The 26,016-nt window shown below is 33.3% G+C and overlaps 1 protein-coding gene across 1 annotated transcript; it reads left to right on the top strand.

The window, feature by feature from the left end:
* Positions 1-1,319: 1,319 nt before the first annotated feature.
* Positions 1,320-24,091, top strand: LOC126743493 (alsin). The gene is made up of 7 exons (XM_050450614.1): positions 1,320-2,703; positions 8,612-10,135; positions 13,303-14,117; positions 14,169-14,386; positions 14,629-14,808; positions 23,516-23,849; positions 23,904-24,091. Exons 1-7 carry the CDS (start codon positions 1,530-1,532, stop codon positions 23,943-23,945), a joined length of 4,287 nt encoding a protein of 1,428 aa, XP_050306571.1. The 5' UTR covers positions 1,320-1,529; the 3' UTR covers positions 23,946-24,091.
* Positions 24,092-26,016: the final 1,925 nt, after the last annotated feature.

The raw sequence follows: 26,016 nt of genomic DNA, 5'->3' as shown, positions 1-26,016 counted from the left end.
CTTAGTCGTTTAGTAATAAACACGGAATTTCAACTTGTTTTTGAGAATGGTTCCACAATATAAGTAATGTATCAAAAATAAACTAGAAAAATCTATGACTGCGTTTCATGGCTATTTCTATCCAATTATATCCTATCTTTCATCGCCAACTACGACCACTCTGATTACAGAGCCTTAATATTTAGATTGCAAAGTAGATGAAGTCGTGTAAATGCAGATCTTGGCTACCAAAACTGTTGCCATAATTGTTTTTTTAAACTTAATGCCATCAAACTATCAATTTTTTATTAATCTATATACTTCAATGTCTTACTATTATTATATATTAAAAATAACCTCAATTACTTATATTTAAAATAATTTTATAAATATTCAGCCTACAATACACGGAATAAATTACATCATTAACCCACTCATTGTTCTTAGTTTTTTTAGTTCTGCACATATGAAAAGTACCTTAATAACAATTTAAATGAACTTTTTAAAATTTTATTTACTGTTTTATTATTGTTGGTAATAAAGTTCTATGTAATTGAGTAGTTTCATCTAGTAGGTCATAATATATTTTGTGTTATTGATAAAAAATATTTTAAACTGAATATAATTTTTCAATGAATGATCAGTACGACGTATTTCGTTACGTATTTCGTTACGTAGAAAATATACTTATAGCTACGTAACGTATTCAATTCTACGGGTACGTGCTTTAAGTCTGAATCCACATTGGTACGTAATCACGGATACGTGAGACTGTCAAGCCTATCCATAATTTTTATCCAATCCACTAGAGACAAGCGTATCCGTAAAATGACGTTAAATTTTTACTCGAGTTTATGGTGTTTAGATTTTTGACCTCCCATAATTGCTTCAACCTTTTCTTATACCTTGATTGTAAAGGGGTTCTCGGATCCCATAGAGGCCATTAAAGGTAATAAAATATTATAAAAGCTAAAGTTGACCCATTGTCCTGATTGGCGCAAAGCTCGAAGGTAAAACCCTGGTTCTCCTCCATATATACTAGGGAACCTTGGTGTTCCAACTAATTTTGCCACTGACTACTAATTAAAAAGCCGCAATAGTCACATTTAAAATATGTGGAACCCGGGGTCGAACCCAAACTTAGCAAGTTTAGGTTCGACCCCGGGTGATAGCAATCACGTGGTCCTAACAGATCCGTAATTACGTATCAATGTGGATTCAGTCTAACACTTCACCACGTGACCTTTTTAAAATCATGTTTGTTTTCTCCTGTTGGCCTCACTGATTAAAAGTCTCGTGATATGTCAAGTCAAAGTCAAATAATCTTCATTGTGAAGCTGTCAAAGGTTTATATTTATATAATTTATTTTTATTATTGTTAGGATATAAATAAACAAATTAATGAAGTTAATTAAATTATGTTCTTGTAAAATATGTAGGCTAATTTGACCTAATGGGCCAAGCCTAGACACACTGGACATTAGTTAACATAATGAAGAATCCACCAAACAATTCAGCAAAATTAAAAAGTCCTTCCTCCTACTAATAGAATGAATCATTGTAACATAAATTTGTGGATTTGCAATAAAAGCATCAAACTGACAAACGCCTTTCCTAAATCAGTGAAAAAAATTGCAAATATCAACAACCATCTGTATCTTCTAACCAATGATAATGATCTTTACCAAGGGTTTGTTCAAACAAATGAAAACAATGAGCATTTTGTACAACTCTACCAAGTAGAGCAAATTAAACCATTAGATATAGATAGCAGCAATGACTGTTTGTATATAGTGAATTCAGAAGGCACTGGATTGGCATGTAATGAAGATTTAAAAGTAATCAAAGAATTAACCCTTTGTGAGCCTTACCAATGTTCACTAGGTCATAATTGCCAGACTTACAAAATTAAAATAAAAAGAATTGTTGCTAATGATTTTGGGATTCTATACATATCAGAAAATAACCAGCTCTGGGCAAGTGGGTTTATGCCCCATATAGGCATTAACTCTGAGGTGCCACAAAAGATCATTTTCTTTTCAGGAAGAGAAGTTCATGATATTTGCATTGGGGTAGACTTTGCTGTTGCACTTGTAAGTAAAAGAAAAGTTAATCACAGTGAGTCTGAAGACATTTTTAATGATGCAACTCCAACATGTCAAGTGTGCTCCCAAAAAGAATTGTCAGAACATGAGTTATGCAATAACCATAATGAACTCTGCCCTTTGGGGGTTGAACTGAAACACAGCTCAAGCAGTGAAATAGATCAAGAACCCAGTAGTAATATAAAAATAGAAAAAAATATCATATTTAGAAATACAGAGGCTGCCAAAGAATTTTTAACAAGACAAATCTCTCGAATGTCCTCTGCCGGAGAAGAATATCTTATAGAATGTACTGAAAAGCCTACAAGAATCATCAAAGAAAATATGTCTAATGTGGCCAGTTTTGTTTATGAAGGAGTTAAAACTGTAGGTGATAAGGTAGCCACTCTATCAAGACATGTGAGCTCAAGCTCAGAATATGCCAGTCTCATAGATAACAATAATGCTCAAAAACATTCTAGAGAAGATTTATTGTTGCTTTCTGGTAGTCAAAGCACCTCCGAACAAGATTTATCTGAGGCAGAAATTTTAGAAAATGTTGATGGAATAATTAGTAGGGGGATGCAACTGTTAAATAGGGAAGTTTGGATGTGGGGAAATGTTAGATTAGGGTGTTTAGGTAAGACAACACCTTTTTTTCCTAATATATCTTTAAATAAGCAGTTTCAGTCAGTCTCTTTTTGGTCTACCTTATTAGTATAGAAATTTAGTAAATACAAACATTTATAATTAATAATAAGCATTTATAATGATCTGATGGGAAGAGCTCGGGTAAGTAATGTCTCTAGGTCTCTAATGACTTTTGGATTGGAAGAACTGATATTAAAGAATGATTGATTTAAAGTTTACTGTTCATACAGGTGACCTCTTAAAAGTTGTATTATAGACCAATGATCCCTTAACTTTCCTTTTAACTCCCACTGATGTTCAAGAATTAAAAATATGGTTTTTAATCAGAAATAATCAGGTCAGGATAACATTAGCTAATATTTTTTGAACACTTCTCACAAGTATTGAAAGATCTCAAGGAGGCATTTAACTCTTCCTTTCCACTGAATATTTTTTCTGAATGTCTTACAGTTATTACCCCTAGCAAGCCACCCCTATAATTTTTGACCCATTATCTTCTTTCCACATTGACCAAAGTAGAAAAATTAGTTACCCCTTTTTTAGAAAAATATAATATTATGAGATCTGAACAATTTGCTGTTCAGCAGAATACTAGAACCATGGTTGCAATGTTTATCTTTCTCATTGAGCTATATAATAAATTGAATATTGGTGACAAGTAATATTGATGATTTATCATCATTAGCTAATGAATGGGTAGATCATAATACTGTTGATTAAAGCACTAAGGGTCCTATTTATTTGGCTTTATTCAGAGAGCATTTTTTACATTAGATTACTCAGGAATTGTTTATAGGTGTTGGTAATCCTCAGGGTTCAGTCCTTGAGCTTTATTATTCCTTTTATATATAAATTAATGTAATCAACTCTAATAAAAATTAGAAGTATTTACAATAGATATTTGCTGATAATGGTCTTATCTTATGGTATGACAGTGATATTCAAAACATAAAAGCTTGGTGTGTTGCCAATTTAGATTTTTCCAAATTAGATTTAATGTGTCTGAAACAAATGTGCTTGGTTTCTAATAATATTTGTCTAGATTCTGCTATCTTGCAAACAAACAATATAATCATTAAGGCCTCACTATCGATGGAACTTAAAACTTAAATTTAAAGGGACCATTTCATGCTTTGAAAGTTAAAGCAAATGATTTGGATTGCCATAATAAAAAAATTTGTTTATGCCTAAAGTGAATCTTACTATGAGATCTGATTCCAGGGCTGATGTTCCCAGTATCTTTTTAGAAGTGAGGGATAAAGAATATTTGAGAATGTCTTTTAAGTATCAAATTTTAAGTTTTTAAAACAAATTTGTGTCTTATACCAAGTGATTTATTGCACTGAAAGTTATTGCCAATTGCCCATTATTGGAAAAGCGCTATGAACAAAAGTGCTAAAAAGAATATCTAGTAAAATCGATGGCCTTTCATTGTTTATTCCCTCAGAATTAAATAGTCAAAGTCAAAATATACTTTATTTGCTAAGTTTACAAACTTGTGCTAAAAGCTTCCTAATCCTAGAATTTATAATACTAGTATTTATTTGGTTATACAGGATACAGGACAAAAACAGAATACAGAATCGATTTTGATTGTACATAGAAGCATATTTTATATAATCAAAGAAAAAACCAAAAAAGAAGAAAAGAAAAGGCGAGAACCAACATAAAACAAGAATAATAAAAAAAAATTAAAAAAATAATAAAATAAATCTGATCAACAGATATATAATTAATTTTAAATATTAAAATGAGTCGTTAAAATACTCTTCAATGCTGTAGTAAGCTTTTGGTAAGATTAATTTCTTTAGTTCTCTCCTAAACTTTTTAAGGTCTGTAACAGTCCTAATCGAAAAACCAACATGATTAAATATTTTACGACTAATAAATATAAGAGAGTTTCTCGTAAGTGAGGAGGTGGGGATTAGAAGAGATAAGTTGCCCACTTGACGAGTATTATGACTGGTGCAGGATGGTGGACTTACGGACTTATGTATGAGTGTTGCAGTTTCCAATATAAAGAGTGAGAAAACTGTTAAAATTCTTTCAGCTACAGAAAGAGGTTTACAAGAGACTCTGAGACCAATACCACACAGATACCTTAATGCTTTTTTCTGAATAGTAAAAATTATGTTAAGGAGTCCCTTGGAGCACAAACCCCAAAATGGCAACCCATAATGGATATGAGAGTCTATTAAGGCGAAATAAACTGAATGAGCAAACAACCCCCCCAACTCATGCCTGGCAACCCTGACTGCAAAACAACCAGAAGAAAGTTTAGCAGCGAGGCTCAAAACGTGGTTGTCAAAACTCTCATCAATGAAGAGGCCGAGAAATCGACAATTATCCCTACCATGTAGTGGGCTCAGCTCATCAAACAAAAAACCCTCTACATTACACTTAAAGCCCAGAACAAAAGTCTTATCAACATTGAATACAAGCTGATTGCAGATGCACCACTCTTTAATTTTGTGAAGGTCCTCTACTATCAGAGATCTGACTACTTTTTGATCTTTGTTATGCCACAGAATTGTAGTATCATCGGCAAACTGAACCGCTAGTCCATGCAGTGATAGAGAGCTTAAGTCATTAGCATATAATAAAAATAAAATAGGACCCAACACTGATCCTTGAGGTACACCACATTTAAGATGTGCTATCCCTGACGAAAATCCAGATGCAACCACCCTCTGGGTGCGGCCAGACAGGTACGACTTCAACCACCCCAACTCCCCTAAATCCGTAAAAATCAAGCTTTGACAGCAGCATTCCATGACCCACACAATAGAATGCCTTGGACAGATCACACAACACCGCTGCTGCAGCCTCCTTGGAGTTCATAGATAGATACACACTCTCCAAGAACCTGAAAATGGTATCCTGCATGCCCTTAGATGACTGAAATCCATACTGATTAGGGGACAGCACATTGTATTTGGTCAAAAAAGAGACAATTCTCTTTTTTGCAAGCCGCTCAAGAACCTTGGAGAGGGTAGACAAAATTGATATGGGACGGTAGTTTGAGGGTCGATCCAAGCTACCACCCTTATGAAGAGGGATAATCATAGCTTCCTTTAAACAGGATGGGAACTCGCCCTGAAGAAATGACTGATTGATTGCCCAAACCAAAGCACCTAAAGCGCTCGCAGGCATAAGTGATATCAGACCTGAAGAGATACCATCGGAACCCGAAGACCTATGATTCTTCAAGCACTGAATTATTTCAAGGACCTCGGTGGCATCTACAGGGTGGAAACAGAATGATTGGTTGATAGCATTCCGATTAAGATACTGCAATGGATCGCCGTCACTGGGAACTGCTTCCAGTAACTTCTCAGCAATATTAGAAAAATAGTCATTGAAATCATCGGGCCCCAAGTCCGATTCAACCAACCGCCGACGAGAAGACTGCCTACATTCGTTAATGATTAACCAACTTTCCTTCTGTCTGTTACCGGACGTATCTAAGCGCTCATTGTAATACAGTTCCTTTCTGACTTTTATCAGATGCCTATAAATTTTCCGATAATCCTGAAAATAACACCTGATGAATTGATTGTCAATAGATTTGCGAAGTCTTGCTAAGCATCGCAAATTTTGGGCAGATGTTTTTAGTCCCGTGGTGATCCATTGTTTTCGTCTCTTGGATTTAAGTCTAACCAAGGGAAAGCAGATATTTATCACGTAATGTATAATAAAAGGAAGAAAATGGTTGTGGAGCAGCCCGAATTGCATTCCAGTTAACAGACGAAATGGATTGAGAAAATAAATTCAAATTGTTCCCACTAAACACTCCCAATGCGGCGGCCAGATTTGTTTTTAAAGTCACCAGGGAATTGGGCATACACCCCCTAGTGATCCGATATACCCACTGAGTGCACTGAACAGGTAACACCGTCCAGATTACTGCAGAAATAATCAATAGTGGTCGACGAAGAGGACGAAATACAAGTGGGTGCATTAACATGCATGGTGAGTGCAAATGATTTGAAGATTCCATCAAGCGAAATTCTTTGCGGTAAGGAAACCTCTAAATAATTATGTTAATAATATAATATATTTCCAAATCGTTCTCGGTAAAATTGGAAGCAAGAGCTGAAGCAGTTAGTACCAAATCACGAGTCAAGCAACCAGGTTTTAGAAAATTTTAGTTTTGTTTATTGATCTCAGTACGCACATTCCTGGGGTCAGTGACTGTTGATACCACCTGCTAAGTTTTCAAGAGCCCAATCTCTAAAAGGTGGCTCTCTTTTTCTGCTTCTAAAACTGTTATAGAAGTCACCATCCCTTCATTAATAGAAGAATACTCATCAACATCCTGTTTGTAGCAAAGAAATTTGATGTTTATATGCAAGACTTTCGTTTTCTATAGCGTGAATGTTGGTAATTAGGTCCTTATTTAAATCCGTTAATTTGTCCATTTTGAGTGAAAGATCCATTTTTTCCCGTTCCAGAGACTTTACCAACAAATTCAGATCATGTTCCTTAGTCTTAAAATTGTCAATCTCGTAACTAAGTTCGTCATTTTTTTTATTGAGAATATCAAGTGTTGATGAAAACTTTCGTTCCGCTTCAAATACTTCATCCTCAAAATCCAGACTATTTCTACGAATTCTCTCTAAGTGTCTATCCTTTTCCCCAAGTTCCTCCATCATACTCTCAATTTTCTGTTCATAGGCCCTAGTTTGACCTTTTTCTTCATTAAAAGTTGTCTGACATCTTTCCGTACACAAAATTTTATAGCCTCCCAACCTTATAACCTCAGATTGTCGCTCGAGGCAACTAGGGTGAAAGATTGAGTTGCAGGCTACGCAGCAGTAATTTAAAAAATCCTTATTTTTACAGCACTTAAAGCTACGATTCATCTTATAAAACTAATATTTCTAAGAATTTAAATGTGCTGCTGAAACCTGAATTTCCCTAAATCCTAATTATAATGTGAAAATGTAAACATAAATACTGAAATGTCAACAGAAACAAAAATAATAATACATGCCTTAGATAGTCCATAAAAATTTAGTTCAGTCTTTATCTAGTGAATAATGTTGAAAATGCCTAGTGGATCCCAGGTGCGAGAATAACAATGGAAATACCATCAATTGTTAGCAGAACTGGGCAGAGCAGCCGTTTAAAAGTTGGAGTGGAATTTTCTTATTTGAGGCTCCCTGTAATGAGAAACACTCCTCTCGTTTTCGTAGTTATCTCCAAAACAAAATTTCCCATATGATGATATAACATTTACTATGAGCGGGCTACTTTAAACCATAAAAAAATAGAATTCTTATTGAATTTAGGTTGAAATATTAGTATAAAAGCATACGTTAAAATAAAAATACAAAAGACCTATACTCCACATCTAGTATAAATCTAAAAAACTATTTTTAATCACAAAACACCAACCACTTTTTATGACAGAAAACAGAAATATGTATTATATACCTATTAAATGAATTCTAGGATCAATCATATAATAAGATAGCACTTTGTGTCAACTGGTCATTAATCTTATTTTTGAATATCAGAAAGTTATTGAAAAAATATTTTAGATTACATTTAAAATTGATTTAAAGAATATCTCTTAAGTAGATGAAATCGCAAGTCGATTTGCTCATTATTTTAATTTAGAAACCATTTTAATGCCTTTTAAAATGTATTAATAATCTAAATGGATATTATTAAATGATTTTTTTTTATATTTAAATTCATTATAAAATAAAGCTGGATATCATTTCAGTTTTAAAATAATAAAATGATCTTTCAGCCATATGATTTTTTATTTTTTATAAATGTTTGTAAATATGTATGTTAGTCAAATGTATGAATTGTTTTATATAACATAACATTTTTTTATTTAAAAAATGCATTTCAACCTAGAAAATTTTTGATTTATTTTGCAGGAACCCCTGAAGCAAAGAATGATCTTCCAGTAATCATCTCGTCCCTTTCCAACCTAGGGGTGACAAAGGTATCTCTCCAAAATCACCATGCTAGTGCTATTACTTTAGATGGCCGTATGTATTTATGGGGACGAAACAACCACCATCAAATATCTATAGAAAACAATTCTGACCAAATAACTCCTAAATTATTTAACTCCAATATGAATGAGAGGGTTTTGGATGTGAATTGTGGCAGTTGCTTTACAGCAGTTTTAACTAGTAAGATAAATTTGACTTATTTTGGAAAGGAGTCCGAAGCAAACCACCAAAATATTTATAATAGATTTATGTCTGAAACAGAAGAAAATGGCAAATTGTTAAACAACTTAGTCAGTAGCAAAGAGTATTTATTGTTAAATTTAGGTCAAAAGTATGATGATAGCTTTAATAATTTTTTAGTTAAAGAACAGATTATGCTTGAGGAAATGTTATGTGTTAACCAGTATGTGATAAAAATCTTGAGCAAAAAGTCTTGTGAATCTGAATTCACGAACCTCTTGGAAGCTTTATGTAAGAGTTACATAGATTTAATTTATTGTATAGCTGCTAATGTGGAATCCTTATTAGCATATTGCAGCAATGCTATTATGATAAATGATATTATTATTATAAAAAATTTTAAAGAATTTTTAACTATTTTTAAAAATTACGTAAATGTTGTTGAAAACGTAGTTAGCATAAATGGATTCTTGCATATTTCAAAACTGGTCCCTACTAGCCCACACTTGTACAATTTAAAATCTGGAATTTTAAAAGAAAAAGATTGCACTGAGAAAGATATATCTTTAGTGCTCCTTTCCCCAGTTAAAAGGACCAATGTATATACAGACTTTTTTAAAAGACACTGTCTAGTCGAACTAAATCAAGCCAAATGGAAAGATTTTTTAGAATATATCGACTTAAAATCAAAAGAGGCTGATAAAACAAGCAATTTTTGGCTAAGCAATGGTAAAAGCCTAGAACATTTAATAGTACCGCAAAGAAGATTAGTTTGCGATAGCCAAAATGATACAATCGTGTTACAAGGTTCAAGCAGGTTCTCCTCGCACAGATTCATCTTATTTTCAGACATTTTTGCCCACATAAGTGGCTCCTCCTCCATTTTACATACATTAACAATGATCTGGATCGAATTGCCACAGCACGATACGCAGCATTTAATCACCATAAAAACCCCAGAGGACACATTAACTTTGGTAGCAACAGATGCCGTCACTAAGAATGCATGGTACCACGCCCTACAGAATTCGGTAAAAATCGCTTTGAACAAGAAAGATCTTCTTCAAGCACCCTTAGCGAGGAGCGGAAGCTATACGTTTTGTAAAAGTGGATTTTTTAAAGATGCAACATATTCTGGTAGATGGCTTAACACGAAAATGCATGGCAGTGGTAAATTAAGGTGGCCAGATGGCAGAGTCTATACCGGACAGTTCAGTAATCATTGTTTGTGTGGGTATGGGATTATGGAGATGCCTGGTGTAGGTAAGTTCTTTAAAAGATAATTTTTTTTAATGTAGTATAAAGATTGGTCACAGATTTAGGCTAACTATTCTCAAAGATAGATACAACACCGAACACCTGTTGCTGTTTTTTGAAATAATGACAAAAGTGATAATAGTAGCACAGTTTGTCCTGGGAATATTAATAAAGTTTCACCAATGTTTAAATACAACTTTGAGATTGTTACGGCTATCGCCGTTTTCTATTCGCATCCTAGTTTTTAACGGTTGTGATTTTTAGTCATGTGCTTGTAGAGCTCTATCCTCCATTGCCCAGTTTCCTTTTTCTCTCTTCTTGGTCCACCTCTTTCCCTGGAGTTCGTGGGGGAACCCACTGTAGCATTCGCTTTGGCCATCGTTGATAACTCATCCTCTTGACTTGGCCATATCATTTCAGTCTTTTGCATTTTATAGTTTTCAGGATGTCGATGTCTATGCCCGTATGTTCTCTGATTTCAGTATTCCTTATACTCTCTTTTCTCATTAGTTGGCCACATCTACATCAGCAGTTTATTTCCATTGCTTTTATTTTGGAGGTGTCTTTTTTATTTATTATCCAAAGCTCTAAACCATATGGAGCAATACTTTCTGTGATGCTTTTTTATATTCTAATTTTTGTCTTCCGAGTTATGTGGTTATTCCATAGTATACTATTTAATTGACGAATTGCTGAATTACCTTATCTAATTTTAATTGTTATTTCCTTTGTGTTCCGACCATCATTTGTCATGCTTACACCGAGATATTTATAACGGTCAATATTTTCGATTTTGTGTGTCTCTTAGATCTAAATACCTTCGTTCACCTAATACCGCTCCATACCACCACTACATACCCTGTTTTTGACTAATTGATAAACCATCATTTGTGTATTCTTCGTTTATTTTCCGTAACATGTAGTGCATATCATCCTGACCTTCTGCAAGTATGATTTGTTCATCCGCAAGCTGTACAGTTGATCTGCAATGGGAATACCCATTGCATGTTTCCAAAACACTTTCCAAATAAATCTTAAAGAGAGTAACAGCAGCCTTGGCGAACTCCTTTAGTCACCTTTTGGACAGAGGCGATCTGTCACTTTTAGTATTTCTTTATTGAACTAGTCATATCTTCGAATAACTCCGTAACGGCATTGATGTACATCTGTGGGATTCTCTGATCTTCTAACACTTGCCACAGCTTTGCTAATGGGACACATATCATACCCTTTTTGAAGTTCAATAAATACATAATATATTCCAAACGCTTTTCTATTGTTTGTTTTAGACAGAACACATTGCCTCTACAAGAACGACCAGTACGTTGGGAAGATGCTGAAAGCCACTCTGGTTTTCAGCATCTTCCCAACAATTTCCAATTCGTATTTTAATTATCTTTCATTACAACCTACAAATTGAGTTGGTTTTACTCGGTAATTCATGCCATTCTTTCTATCGGCTTTGTTCTTGTATAAATTGCTGATATATGAAGTTTTCTATTTTGGAGGTATCTCTGCGCCTCTCGGGAATAAATCAAAGGTATAAGCCTTTGAATTAATTAATTTTAAATTAAAATTCTGCTCGATCTTCTGTCAGCAGTTTTTCATAGTATTCTACCCATTTTTCAGAAAATCAGATATAAGCTACTGGGTTCTTTACCATCTTTTTTATTACCTTTAATTGTTTTTCAAGCTTCTTTACTTTTGGTTGTGGCAGGCTTTATTTTACATCTAATTTTTTATTTACTTCGTTTTTTAAACTGTTGTACTGTTGCCGATTATTAATGTTCTTTGTTGTTAGCCATTCATTGTACATATCTTTCTTCTTTCCCACAAGGGCTTCATTATTCCACAAGGGAGTTTTTATTCCACCATTCATTTCTATTATTAATATCTTCCACTTCTCCAATAGCCTCCATTGCTACTTCATTAATGACTAAGACCTTATATGTACTGATTGGTGAGGAGTAACAAACGTTGTTTCATTTCAACATCAGCCTCATTCGATATAGAAACTGGGTAGATTCATTTTCATAGCTTTGTAGATTTTTTTGATAAGATGTCGCAGTGTCATTGAACTTTCATCTTTATTTCGTCGTTCACTTCCTTTCAATGTAAATAGTGGTGACGTTTTAAGTAAATGGTGATCAGATCCACACTCTGCTACTCTATCGAGGAGCATCAAAACGTTATTAACCTTTATTTTGAAGTTTTTCCTGTATATACAGTAATCGATTATTGAATTTAACTTTCTCGTTGCTTGGGTTCACGTAAATTTATGGATATCCCTGTGTTGATCGAATCCATTCATTATCTTTAAATTCATACGGTCGCAAAAACTAATTAATCTTTCACTTCTTTTCTTTCAACGTTTTTATTTATTCTTTTTTCTCCAAATGAACTGACCACATTGCTATTTACTTCCCTTCCTTACTTATATAATATTGCAATACTCTCTACCAAGTCCGTCAAATCATCGCAAAATGTATCCTTTATCTCATCTTTTTCAACTTCAGAAGGCGCTTTGCGCCCACTACCACCAAGTCATGTCCTTTTAGCTTCATCTCAACTTTTATTTTTCCCTTGCTCTTTTGTTTCTGTAATGACTGTTACATCTAATTTAAATCTCTTGATCTCTTTCAGCACCTCATCCAGCTTAGTACACATTCCACATTACAAAACTCATTAACCTTTTACGTAAGCTGGGTCATTTTCCGTTAAATCCGTCTCGATTTTTCTTTTTAGGATAATTTGAAAATAGAGATAGATTTGAGGTAAATATAAAATATTTCTTTTTCTTATTTGTTATGGCTTCTGCTGTCATCAGTTCAGAATTTTATTAAGGATGGTTTAGGTTGGGCATTTTTTTTGCTAATATTTATTCGACCAGATGGTTAATCTATTAAAAAACAAAAAGTTATTTCTTCAAAAATAATCAGCTTTATAGCGGCAATTGTAAAATGTTCATATTTCTTAAACACAGAATCAAGCAATCAGTAGGGATAGAGCAACTTGTAACGTTCACTAAATTCTCCGTAAATATTTGGTGAATGTATATAACGTTCAGGCATAACATATTGTATTGTGCTTTGTTAGGATATTTATTATTTCCACTCTATATATCTTAATAAAAATGTTGTTTAACCTGATTTCTTTTACCCCTCTCTACCTAGGAACTTACGAGGGCGAATGGAAAGAAAACAAACAACACGGATACGGCACCTTCACCTACAGCAACAAAGACATCTATAAGGGTTATTTCAAAGACGGGTTGCCTCACGGACACGGATTATTGCGCAAAGGCAACTTTATGGCGAATTCGGCTTCTTTATACATCGGCGAATGGAGTTGCGGAAAAAAATCCGGTTATGGCATCATGGACGACATCGCTAGCGGTGAAAAATATCTCGGTTTTTGGTCCGACTGTAAAAAGGAAGGTAGAGGGATGATCGTTACATCGGAGGGCACATATTATGAAGGGAATTTTCATAACGATTTACTGCAAGGTGAAGGCATAATGGTGTTAGAAGATGGTACTCATTATGAGGGAGAATTTAAAGGTACTGGGATTGTCAGTGGGAGAGGAACCTTCACATTACGTTCCGGACATGTGATTGAAGGTTTCCTTCAAGGTTCTATGGAGGAAGGTATAAAAATTGCATCAGGCACGTTTAGAAAGGGTCAAGATTCCACTCCAGATCTCCCAAAATCATTTGGTCAACTGTGCACCCCTCCATCTCAAAAGTGGAAGGCACTGTTTATACACTGCCATCAAGTTTTAGGACTGAATGGCGATTCCACTTTAGAAACTCCAAGGATTTGGCAGAATGTAGCTGTTTACTTATCTGGGGCAACTACTTTAAAAAAGGGCAAGGGCGATGACAACAGTTTGCAGAATTCCTTGGATCATCTCGATGTTATTCCACCTTTTGGGAGGGATAAGATCACCATGGACTCTTATGGAGAAATCAAAACCTATTTGAATAGGGTAAATCTTATTCTTAAAATTAGGCTTAGTTTACCCAGATTTAATTTTTAGGCATTTGAAAGTTCTTACCACCCTCTCGGTTCTCTCTTAAATAACTTATCAGAAGCCTACATATCTTCCTACAGCGGTAGGGTTCATCCGATACTAGTGAATCATGCTATATCAGAAATAATTGATATTACTCAACGATTTTATGAAACTATTCGATATTTGTTTCCTGGTTTGCCAGCCTGTGACAGCGAGTGTGTTTTAAACGATGGCCAAGAAAAGTAAGAATTTTTGCAATTCTATAATATATTGCTTATAGACTGTGGAGCATTTACTTTCACTAAATATGACACAAATTATTTCAATTGTCGGTGAAAATTGCAAAAAAAATTATTCAAATAGCATAAGAATAAACCACAATAACAATATTCAATAACAAATCCATATCAATAGTCAATAACAAATTTACTTTTAAGTGTTCCACATAAAATTTGAAAGTCTGAAATTTTGTTTTAAATTTTAGATTTGAAATTGTAAATTACCAGTGTCTTTTATACCCAGTGATATTACCAAAGGTGTATAACTCATTATGTACCCTTTTGAGCTTGAAAAATGAAAGCCAAGAAAAACGGTATAAAAAGGTGTTGATCGAGTGGAACAAGTTGTCTGATAGGAGCTTAATGGCGGTCCTTTCTGTAGAAAAGTGAGTATGTTTTATCTTATAATCCATAATTAGTGTTGTAAAGTTTAGTATCATAAGAGTTAAGTTTATAGGACGATCCAGGTTTTTAAAAAAATGTATTTTTTAAAAAAGAACTGTGAATACTGATATGCGGATAATTTGGGACGGCCTTTCTAAAACTAATTTATTGATCTTTGAAATTTGTGTTTTATCAAGGATATGTAGATAATTGCAGGTTTAGGATCATCATATACGGGGGTTTTGTTAATATTGTGACAAAACTTAGGAACGTGTTCTTTGGAGCAAATTAAAAAAAAAGTTCCTAAAAACATAGGTCCTAATAGTCTTAGATTTTGAGCTACATGTTGATAAAGTCTTAATAAATTATATAAATATAATAATTTTTTTTCAATGAACTAATATGTGACTATACTGATATGTATGTATTTAATTTGAAATAATACACAACCTTAATTTACGAGAGTATATTTTCGACTGGCCTGAGATACAGTAAATTCCGTAAATGCCGTCGGTTCCGAGCCGGCAAAAAAAGGTAACAAATAATAATACAGCTATGCGGCGTAATGTAAATAAACAACGGATATGGAACACCGTCCCCCAATAACAAAAAAAAAAAAAAAAACATCAACCGGTCAAACATCAAACCTAACTGTCTTCTAAACTAAGACACTAAACTTGCAAACGATCTGGCATTTTAATTTTGCTACGTCTACGCAACACACGTGTACCCGAATCACTTTCTAAATCAGATTTATTACTATCTGATAAAATCACCACTTCATCTTCACTAGAGCTAAAACTATTATTATCAATCGAGGTAGATCTTGGAATTATGGTTGTAATTGTTTTATTATGTTCAGGCTGAAATGTTACATAATTTTTTTTTAACTGGCTGAGGTGCCTCTTCCATTTTATTCCATCATCTACCTCTATTACGTAAGTTCTTCGACCAAGAATATCTTGAACAACCCCTTGACACCACTTACTTTTGTCTGCATTTGGACGATAATCTTGAGCCCACACTTTTTCTCCAATACAAAATGATATGTCTCGAACCTTTTTAAAAATTTTATGCTGTTTATTTTTAATTACATTTTCGGTGGAAGGAAGCAATAAGTCAAATCTAGAGCGTAAAGAGCGACCAAAAATAATTTTGGATGGACATTCTTGAGTGGTTGTTTGAGGCGTATTGCGATATTGAAAAAGAAACGTATCTAAAATAAGTTGCAGATCAGTTTTAAGATCTTTGTAACCTTTAATAAGCGCTCTTTTTAAAATTTTAACACCGGACTCCGCCAATCCATTAGTCTCTGGATGAAAAGGAGCACCCGTCTTGTGGATAATACCCAAACTCTCTAGAAAAGAACTAAATTCAACAGACATAAAAGTTTGTGCATTATCTGTAACTATTTCTTTGGGCAATCCAAACTGAGAAAATAACTTTCTTAGAATTTGTATTGTTTTAGAAGAAAACATATTTTGCACAATAAAACATTCCAACCATTTGGATGTAGCGTCTTTAACTAAAAATGTTTTATTAAACAATGGGCCAAAAAAATCTACATGCAAACGAGTCCAGGCATTTTTAGGGCAATCCCACATTATCAAAGAAGGTTTAGGTGAATTATCCGTATACATTGAACAAATTTTACATCGCCAAGCAATATTTTCGATAACCTCGTCGATTTTTTGCCACCATACGTATGAGCGAGCTAAAGTCTTCATTTTGACAATGCCAATGTGGGTTAAGTGTAACTCTTCCAAAATACTCGTTTGAAACTCGTTTTTTCTTATAAAAAATGGCTGAAGGTCTACAGAAGGACAAGTTTTAGGCCAGTTATTTTTAACATAAAAAAAACTTTGCTAAGGATTGGATCTTTACCAGTTTGCTCTTTAATTTTCAAAAAATGTACTGGAAAATCGGAATTTTGAATATAATTTAAATATGACACTTTATCATTGTCACTTGATGAAAACACAATGGAACTACTATTATAATAATAGTGAATATTTTCAACACTAGTTCCTAGTCGAGATAAAAAATCCCAGTAATTCTTTTTTGTGTTGACGTATTTAATTTCAAAATTAAATGATAAAATATACGCAGCTTTGTAGGCGATTAGCTGCAAAAACCGGTAGCCCTTTTTTATGTCCAAAAATGGCTAAAAGGGGCTTGTGATCGGTATACAAGGTAAATTTTGTCCGATACAAAAATTGAAAAATTTTTTTTACTCCAAAAATGATGGCTAGAGCCTCTTTTTCAATTTGTGAAAAACCTAATTCGCTTTTACTTAATAATCTGGAAGCAAAAGCGATTGGCCTCTCAGAACCGTCTGGATAAAAATGACTAATAATCGCTCCAAGTCCTACATTGCTAGCATCCACCAAGAGTTTAATGGGTATTTTGGGTTCAAAATGAGCCAGAACCGATAGAGAAATTAACATTTCCTTGATTTTAGAAAAACTATTTTGACATTCTGTACACCATTCCCAAGGAACGTTTTTTTTAACAAATTATATAAGGGGAAGAGTATTGTTGATGCATTTGGTAAAAATTTAACATAATAATTTACCCCCCCCCCCCCTAAAAATGATTTCAGTTCTGTAATATTTGAAGGATTTTTAGTTTTAATGACGGCTTCTACTCTTTCTTGGGTTTTATGTAGCCCAAATTTATCGATTCGATGGCCCATGTACGTCAAAGAGTCTTGCATAAAGCTGCATTTGTTTTTTTTACTTTAAGGCCGCATTCACTTAATTTTGTAAATTGTTATTAGAATGTCATCAAGAAACGCTATAACGCCCGGTATCCTATAAACCTCTATGTGTAGAGATTGTCACCAACTCTGTAGCATTTTCATCCAGAAGAATTTGCTGGTATGCCTCCGACAAATCGATTTTTGAAAATTTTAAACCCCCTTCCAGCCGACTAAATAAATATTCTGTTCGCGGAAGCGGAAACTGTTGAAATTCCAGTTGTGGATTCAAGGTTACCTTAAAATCTCCACAAATTCTTAGACCACCATTTTTCTTCAATATGGGAACAATAGGGGTGGCTCATTTAGAAAATTCTGTCGGAATTAATACCTTATTTTTAATTAAACGATCCAATTCTTCATCAATTTTTGGCTTAAGCGCGATTGGAACAGGACGTGGTTTAAAAAATCGCGGAATAGCATTTTCCTTTAACTTAAGGGTTAGTTTAAACTTGTTGAAAGTGCCCAGAGTACCATCAAAAATTTGACCAAAATGTTTTAATAAATATTGAAGCTTGGCCTCCGAATTTACGTATAACAACCTATTACTATTGTTACTATCTATTTTACATAACACAATGTTTAACATTTTTAAGCCGTTACGACCTATTAATGGAGGTCCTCCATTTTTAATGACATATGTTTTTAAAATGTAATTGTTGTCGTCATAGATAATATTTAGGTTAAGATAACCTAAGGGGTTAAATGATACACCCACATAATCTTTAAGAGACAGATCATTACAAATCAAATCATATTTTGTAAAATAATATTTATACAAATTTTCAGAAATAGCCGCATGAGCAAATCCAGAATCAATTTCAAAATCAAATTGTAAACCGTCAATTAATAGCTTAATAATTATAGGCCTTTCGTTACCTTCAGAATTATAATGCAACTTATTATAATATGATGAAGAATCCTGCAAAGAATTACTCTTAATGTTAAAGCACATCTCACAGTTGGAAAAAACGTGATTTGCACGCCCACACACCGAACATTTTGGTAGAGCCAAATCAAATACATGCATATACTCTTAATGTTAAAGCACATCTCACAGTTGGAAAAAACGTGATTTGCACGCCCACACACCGAACATTTTGGTAGAGCCCCTTTTTCTTGGTGGTCTCTTTTAAAAGTATATTTAGATTTTGACTTACCCCGATTTTAACGAGAGGTACCTGGATTTTGATTATAATATATTTCCTCTAGTTCTGTTTTAATCGGGGCCTGAGACTCCTTGGATGCGCGCTTTTCATGATCAGCGACCGCAGACTCCTTTGCCAAAGCAATTTTTTCCATAAACTGAAACGTACAGTCCCTACAAGCGATCGGAAAAACGCACGTCATTAATACCAATCACAAAAATATCTCTCATTAGCGTACTGAGAGTTATTGTAGCCTCAAATCCGCAATTACTCACTAAATTTTTCACACGAGCTGCCCAATCACACACTTTTTCACCGGGCTCTCTTTGAGCAGAGTAAAATTTACTTCTCTCCGAAAAATAGGACCGCACTGGAGCAAAATGCGTTAATAACAATTTATCCAAATCCTGGAATTTCACTTTCTGTGGCGTTTTCGGTACACACAAATTTCGTAACAACACGTAACAATCTTCATTTACTGTATTTAGAAGAGTCGCACGCATTTTGTCGTCCTCCGTTATACCATTTGCCACGAAAAACTGTTTTAGCCGCTCGGAAAATATCGCGTAATCCGACTTTTCCGGATCAAACGTACTTAAATTTCCGAGAAAAGATGACATTTTCACCGACTACTTTTAACAATTTTGGTCCGTAAGATCGACTGCGCCAATGATGTGTATGTATTTAATTTGAAATAATACACAACCTTAATTTACGAGAGTATATTTTCGACTGGCCTGAGATACAATAAATTCCGTAAATGCCGTCGGTTCCGAGCCGGCAAAAAAAAGGTAACAAATAATAATACAACTATGCGGTGTAATGTAAATAAACAACGGATATGGAACACCTTTCGCAAGTACGTAGCTCCATTTAGCAAATTTTTTCAGGAGAGCTAAAAAACTGATTAATATAGGTATTAGTAACATTAGTTGAAAGGAAATTTGTTTAAATAAGTGTTAATTAAGTTAGATGAGGTGAAAGAATAGTATTTTTGGTGTTAAGGCCTAAATACTACAGTTTTTATAAATATAATGGAGATATGCAGTTTGTAAACTAATTTTTTGATAGAAAATTAGAGATACGCTTTTTTTTCTAGAAACAAATAGTCTTTATTTTCTTTCTCTACATAAAATAAAAATTTATACAGATTGGTTTTTTGTCTACAACAAATAACACTAAACTCATGCTCAAGTCACAAATTATTAGGTCACAAAAATTAAGGTACCAGTGACTGACCTAAAAATAATTAACCGTGAACATATAGAGCTCATTGCCAGGATTTCTTTAAAAAATTTAATATCCTAACTTTGCCGTCACTACTTATATATGAGTCCGTTTGTCTAATTCGCAAGCACGTTTCATCAAATTCAGATAGGCCATCCCATAATTATTATCCTCTCAGAAACGCGGAGTATGATTTATATCTGCCTACTCCACATTCAGAATTGGTAAAAAACTATATTGTACAAAGCAAAAAAAATGCACAATCATTTACCATTGAACATCAAGTCCATCACATCTTCCTACTTTCCGTAAGGCATTAAAATCATTCCTACTGGAGAAACCCTTTTACTCGGTAAACGATTTTTTTAATACTTAATTTTAACTTCACACACACAGACTGATTTATTGTTTTTATATGTACAGTTTTAAGTAGCTATATCTATATCTTACTTTTCTTTTATACTTTTTTAATGAACACTTTTCTATATTTTTATATATATACTTTTTTGCTTTCTTAGGTTTCCTTTTTTTTGTCTTTTTTGACATTGTATACATGCAATTGTATATTTTTAAAATTTTTAATTGTGTTTTATTTATTTATATATATATATTTGACGACATACAATTATCGACTTGTATAAGTTTATATATTTGTTTTACTAGTTTTATTTTATTTTTGTGTTTTGTTTGTTTTTATGTTTACTTTAGTTATCAGATTTGTCTACAAATTGTAAAATTTTTCGACAATAAAGCGATTGATTGAACTAAAAAATAAGATTAAATTCTTAACAAAACTTGAAACTAGAACCTTACAAAATGTACATGACGCTACTTATTATGAGGTAGTTGATCATAAAATCCATGGCAGTCATGAGGTAAACTTTTTTACAATGGTGGCAAGGTATCGAAGTCTACGCATTTGAGGTTTGCAGGCAATCTGACATGAAAAGTTCTCCATAATAATTCTGAATGTCTTAAAAAACATGTTTTTCCGAGTGTACTTAATTGCTTTTAAGTCAACTACTTGAGAATCTCTCCCTATTTCTCCAGGTCGTATGGTTGCAATAAAACTTATGTTCCGCTCTACGTTCTTAGAGAAATCATGTGATAAATACTCTACATTATAAGCCCTTTTTTAAACATGTTTTTTTGCAAATCATAGCGTAATCAGCAGATACGTTAATTCTCGACTTTCTAATCAATCATCTTCTTTATCGTTGAATGCTTACTGTTCGCCTCCATCAGACTGTGATCCTTCTGCAGGTAGTTTTGTATTATGGTTACGTCTTTTTCAATTGCCAAGTTAAAAAGAGCATTTGCCAACACACGATTTCTGTTTTGGGCTGCGCAGCTATCGCTATAAAAAAATATAGCCTGGTTTTTTATGATTCGAACAGGTTTTAATTTTTGTTTTTAGGAAATTCAATATTTTTGTTGCAAACTCATTGGCTGTTACCCTACCTTCTGATTCAGTCCACGCAATATATTGTAAATAGTAAAATTATGTACGATAAGTTTATTTTGAGTACCATACTGTTTCTAAATATAGCTTTGTGGTGTTTGCTCTGCAATAGTGGGACTCAGTGAGTGTCGGCAATCTGTTAACAAATTCAATAATTTTTTAAATTCGCAGTCCACTTTCAGGTTAATTCTGAACCCACTCATTTTTTATTGCAGTTTTTTTAGCTCACTTCTATATTAAGATTTCTCCAAGACAGAGTCTTGTTCTCCAAAAATTTTTGAATATTTCTTGCCTAGAGTTTTCAGTAATAGAAAAACATTTTAATTTACTGTTACCGTTTACTACTTAACTTACAGCTACACCGAGGTTTTAGTTTTTGGGCACATCTTTCAATGTTTGTAATTTCATCCATTATTTTCTTTTTTTTTCCTTTGTATTTTTACTGGCCCTGTTTTTCTATTCTTGTATTATTTCTTCCATTTACTTTCTGTGTTTCGCTTCTTTTAGAACTGGAACACTTCATTGGTACTTTTGGGGTGATTTCACTTTCTTCCAAATCTCCCTCTTTGTCTATACTATCAGAGTGTGCATCAGCAGTTGAATCTCCTTGGCTAACGATGTAATCGGGGTCTTCGACATATTCACACCTTCGCAGCCAATGATGTATTCATAGGAAATTTGATTATTGAGCATCTATTCTGCAGCATAATTCACGAGGTCACATCAGCGCAAATGTTTGTCTGACCATTGTCAATAAATTGGTTTTTAAGCAACACTTCAGTTTCTGTAGCATAATTTACGACGTCATCAGGGCACATGTTTGCCTGCTCACTATCAACTTTTATTATTGAATTATAGTAATATCATCATCGTTAGTACTCTGAGTGGCAGATAAATAATAATAAAAACGTTTATTAATCCTCAAGAAAATATCAGTACATCTGTCAGCGAAAATAGGGACATGGATTAAAAGGCAAATTTCGGCTCCTCAGGTGTATAACTCTGCATAATTAAAATTAAAGCGTTATTCTAATTAAAATAAAATATAAACTCTAAAGAAAGAATAAAAATGTAAACTCTATACAAAAATATAATGAAATCTCTTCAAAATAAACTTGACAAAAATTAATTCTTTAAATAAAAGGCATAAGCATAAAAGCCATTTCGTACTTTAATTTCTGCTGAAATCGGCATATTTAACTTTTTTCTCTCGCAGCTCTTTTAAATTTAAGGTAAAATGAAAGAGCATAATGTTCGGTCCTTGTCAAAAACAAAATGTAAATAAATAAAATTAAAAATAATAAAAAAAATAATAATAACAAATAGGTTGGTGACATGGAGTCAAACCCTGGAGCGTATATCCAATACCAATTGTAAACCTTTTATCCCCTGATGATGGACACCACTGTGTCCGAAACATGTAGGGAATTTTAAATAACTAAATTCTTAATAAGTAAGTGGAGGGAGACTGCAGGATTTTCATTTTACCTTAACCTACGACTCCACTGCAAGTATGAACTATTCCTTCACTCTTTTAAATTTGTTGGCCTACTATATTCCTGTTTGTAAATGGTCTTCTTAAGATAAACCCAAAAATAATTATTTAGGGACCAATCTGGAGATCTAGGAGGCTATTTAATATCGCCAGTTCCACTAATAAGACGGTTAGAAAAAGTATGTGTTTTTTTATCACATTCACATTATGGCAGCTGTCTTGTTGAAAAATAGACCGCTGCAAGATCTAAATCAAGGATGAAAAAACTACAATCAATAAACAATTGTTCTATAATATGGCCTATTTACGCCTTCTTCAGGGCGAGGCTGAAACGTTCGCATAAAAAAAATTTAGAAGGCTTGAAGTTGTATTTAGTCCCATATCCAACTAAACTTAACTTCAATGTCAGATTTACTTGTTTTAGTAGCAAAATAACTATTTACCGAATTTCTAATATGTATATCAAAATGCAAAATGGTGGTGAGTGCGGGTAAATTATTTAAATATAAGGCGTTTCTATTTCCATATACATTTCAAACATTTTGGATTTTTTTCTTGTAATAATATGTATAAAAAAATGGCTCGAACAAAATTGATGTACTTAACATATGAATTTTAGAAAATTTTTCAACTTGGACCAAGTGATTAATCTCTCAGACAAAAGTTGCGCGTTCGTCGAAGCAATAGAAACTCTACAGCAAATAATCTCGGTATTTTTACCGATCGAGAAACTAACTGTGATCAGAAATACGGTGGAACATATGACGCCCGTGGCTCAAAGTCTACTTGGAAAAACTTACTCGTGGAACATGGACGATCTGTTTCCGTTATTCTTGTTTGTGGTGGTACGCGCTAGGATTCCCCATTTGGGCGCCGAGCTGGAGTTTATGGAGCATTTTATGGATAGAAATCTAGATAATGGGGAATTGGGAATTATGTTTACCACCCTTAAGGTACGTGTGTCTTAAAATTATATTTGTTATCTTTAATTCGGCTTTCTTTTGCAGGCATGTTACCAACAAATCCTGCAAGACAAGTCATTTGTATAATTGTGATATGTTTAGTGCAATAGAATGAATATTTTAAATGTTATTTTTATTTTTTGTATTTTATTAAATTTCTTTTTTTAAGAATCAGAACCTGTACCTGAGCCAATGATTTAGCCAAAAACCAAATAAAGTACATTATTAGTTTTTATGGTCTAATTTTTAATAGTCTTATGGTGGGAACCTTTGGTGTGACATTGAAATCACTAAACAGTTTTACCACAAACCAAAACTCTGTGCTTTATTCTCGACACGTGTTTCGCTAACGATGTTAGCATCTTCGAGAAAAGATTAAAACTAAACTGAAATAACATGCACGAGGCTTTATATACTAAAGAAAAGAATTTACTAGAGAAACGATTCGCAACAAAATCTCAAGAAATCTTACCAAATCGAAAACCACATTAATATTATTAAACGACTGACAGAAAAGGATGTTGTTTCTATTTGAAGCTGAAAAAGGAAACAAGGTTGTTATTTTAGGCAAAGCAGAATATTTTAAAGGAGTCGATGATCTTTTTGAAAATGGCCCGTATAAAAGATTTTAAGAATCCTTTATCAAAAGTTATTTTGCACGTTAAGACAGCATTTAAATGATTGCAAAAACCTTGAAGTTACAACTTTCGAATCCAATACTTAAAATTATATTATTCACCAAAAATCCATAAATTTGGCAATAAAATGAGACCAATTGTCTTCACTACAGGACCTGTAACTTAGAACAGGAAAGTTTTTGGTAAAGCTACTTAAGACAATAAAATTACCGTATGTTTTACCGTATCATAAACAGTCAACAGTTTATTTAAAAAGTCAATAATTTAATTCTAAGTGAAGATGAAATTCTCGTTTCATTTCATGTATCTTCTTTGTTCCCAAGCATTCCTATACCAGAAACTCTGGAATATCTTCTAATTATTTTATATATTCAACTTTTATTCCGAAAAAAAATTCAACGAAGCTCTTAACGGGGTAGAAGAAGGTATCCTTTTGAACGGAGTCTAAATAATATTCGATACACCAACGATACCATGGTGATAGGATTGGAAGCACTGCAAGGATTAATGGACCATATCGCGAACTAAAGTCAACAGTATGATATACTTAATATCAATGTAAAGAAAACTAAACAAATGATCGTGAGCAAAAGAGATATAAATGGAGATCACCTATATGTCGACAGCAATTAAACAATATTGAAACCTTGGAACCATTATACATGAACAATGGGAAAGAAATAAAATGTCGTATAGGAAAAGCAAGGATGGTATTTAACAGAATGAGTGCCATCTTCAAAAGTCACAACATATCTCTTGAAACGAAAGTAAAGCATTTAAGATGCTGTGTCTCTTTTGTTTTATTGTATGGCATGTAGAATCCTGGACACTCAAAGAAGCCACCACTAGAAATCAAAGTTCTATAGGTGATTAATAAATGAGGCACATAGAATAATAATGGTCTAAATCTATTCTTTTCAAAATTCGCGCCATTTACGTAGAAGGTATCAATCTACATAGATCTATCAGTATAAAGCTGGTCTAATTCCTTGTTTCAGTTTTCAGTCAATAGATGGCGCCATCTTACTCTTATTCTGATTTAAATTCAATTTAGGTCACTGTAAAAATGGTATAATCATGCATTCAGAATAATACTGGTACATCTGAGGAGTTGGACCATTTTTACTCTCAATCATTCAATGTTTACAACATTTTTTGTGTTTACAGCAGAGTTTTATAATGGATGAATTCAGTGATTTTAGTAATTCTGGGTCTGAATATAAATCTGGTGATAGCGTGGATTCTTCTGGTAAGTCTATATTTATAATTTTAGCAGCATTAATTAGGTATTATGATTTTGTTATACCGACATAACCTAACAAAACTGCGAACTATTTTTTTAAATAAATACATTTTTAGATAGTTTAATTTTTATCTTAGATGCAGAAACTTCAAATGAAGAAGTACTTGACGATGTTGTAGACCATCCACAAATATGTAATTTTTTATACTAATAATAGTAAAAAATTACAGGTTTTTAAAAATTTTCAGGTCTTGCAAAAATTAGAAGCAGAAAACGA

The sequence above is a fragment of the Anthonomus grandis genome, chromosome 13 (genome assembly GCF_022605725.1).
Source record: "Anthonomus grandis grandis chromosome 13, icAntGran1.3, whole genome shotgun sequence".
NCBI classification, from domain to species: domain Eukaryota; kingdom Metazoa; phylum Arthropoda; class Insecta; order Coleoptera; family Curculionidae; genus Anthonomus; species Anthonomus grandis.
Note: the sequence above shows the minus strand (reverse complement) of the source record. Positions and strands in the feature narration are given on the sequence as shown.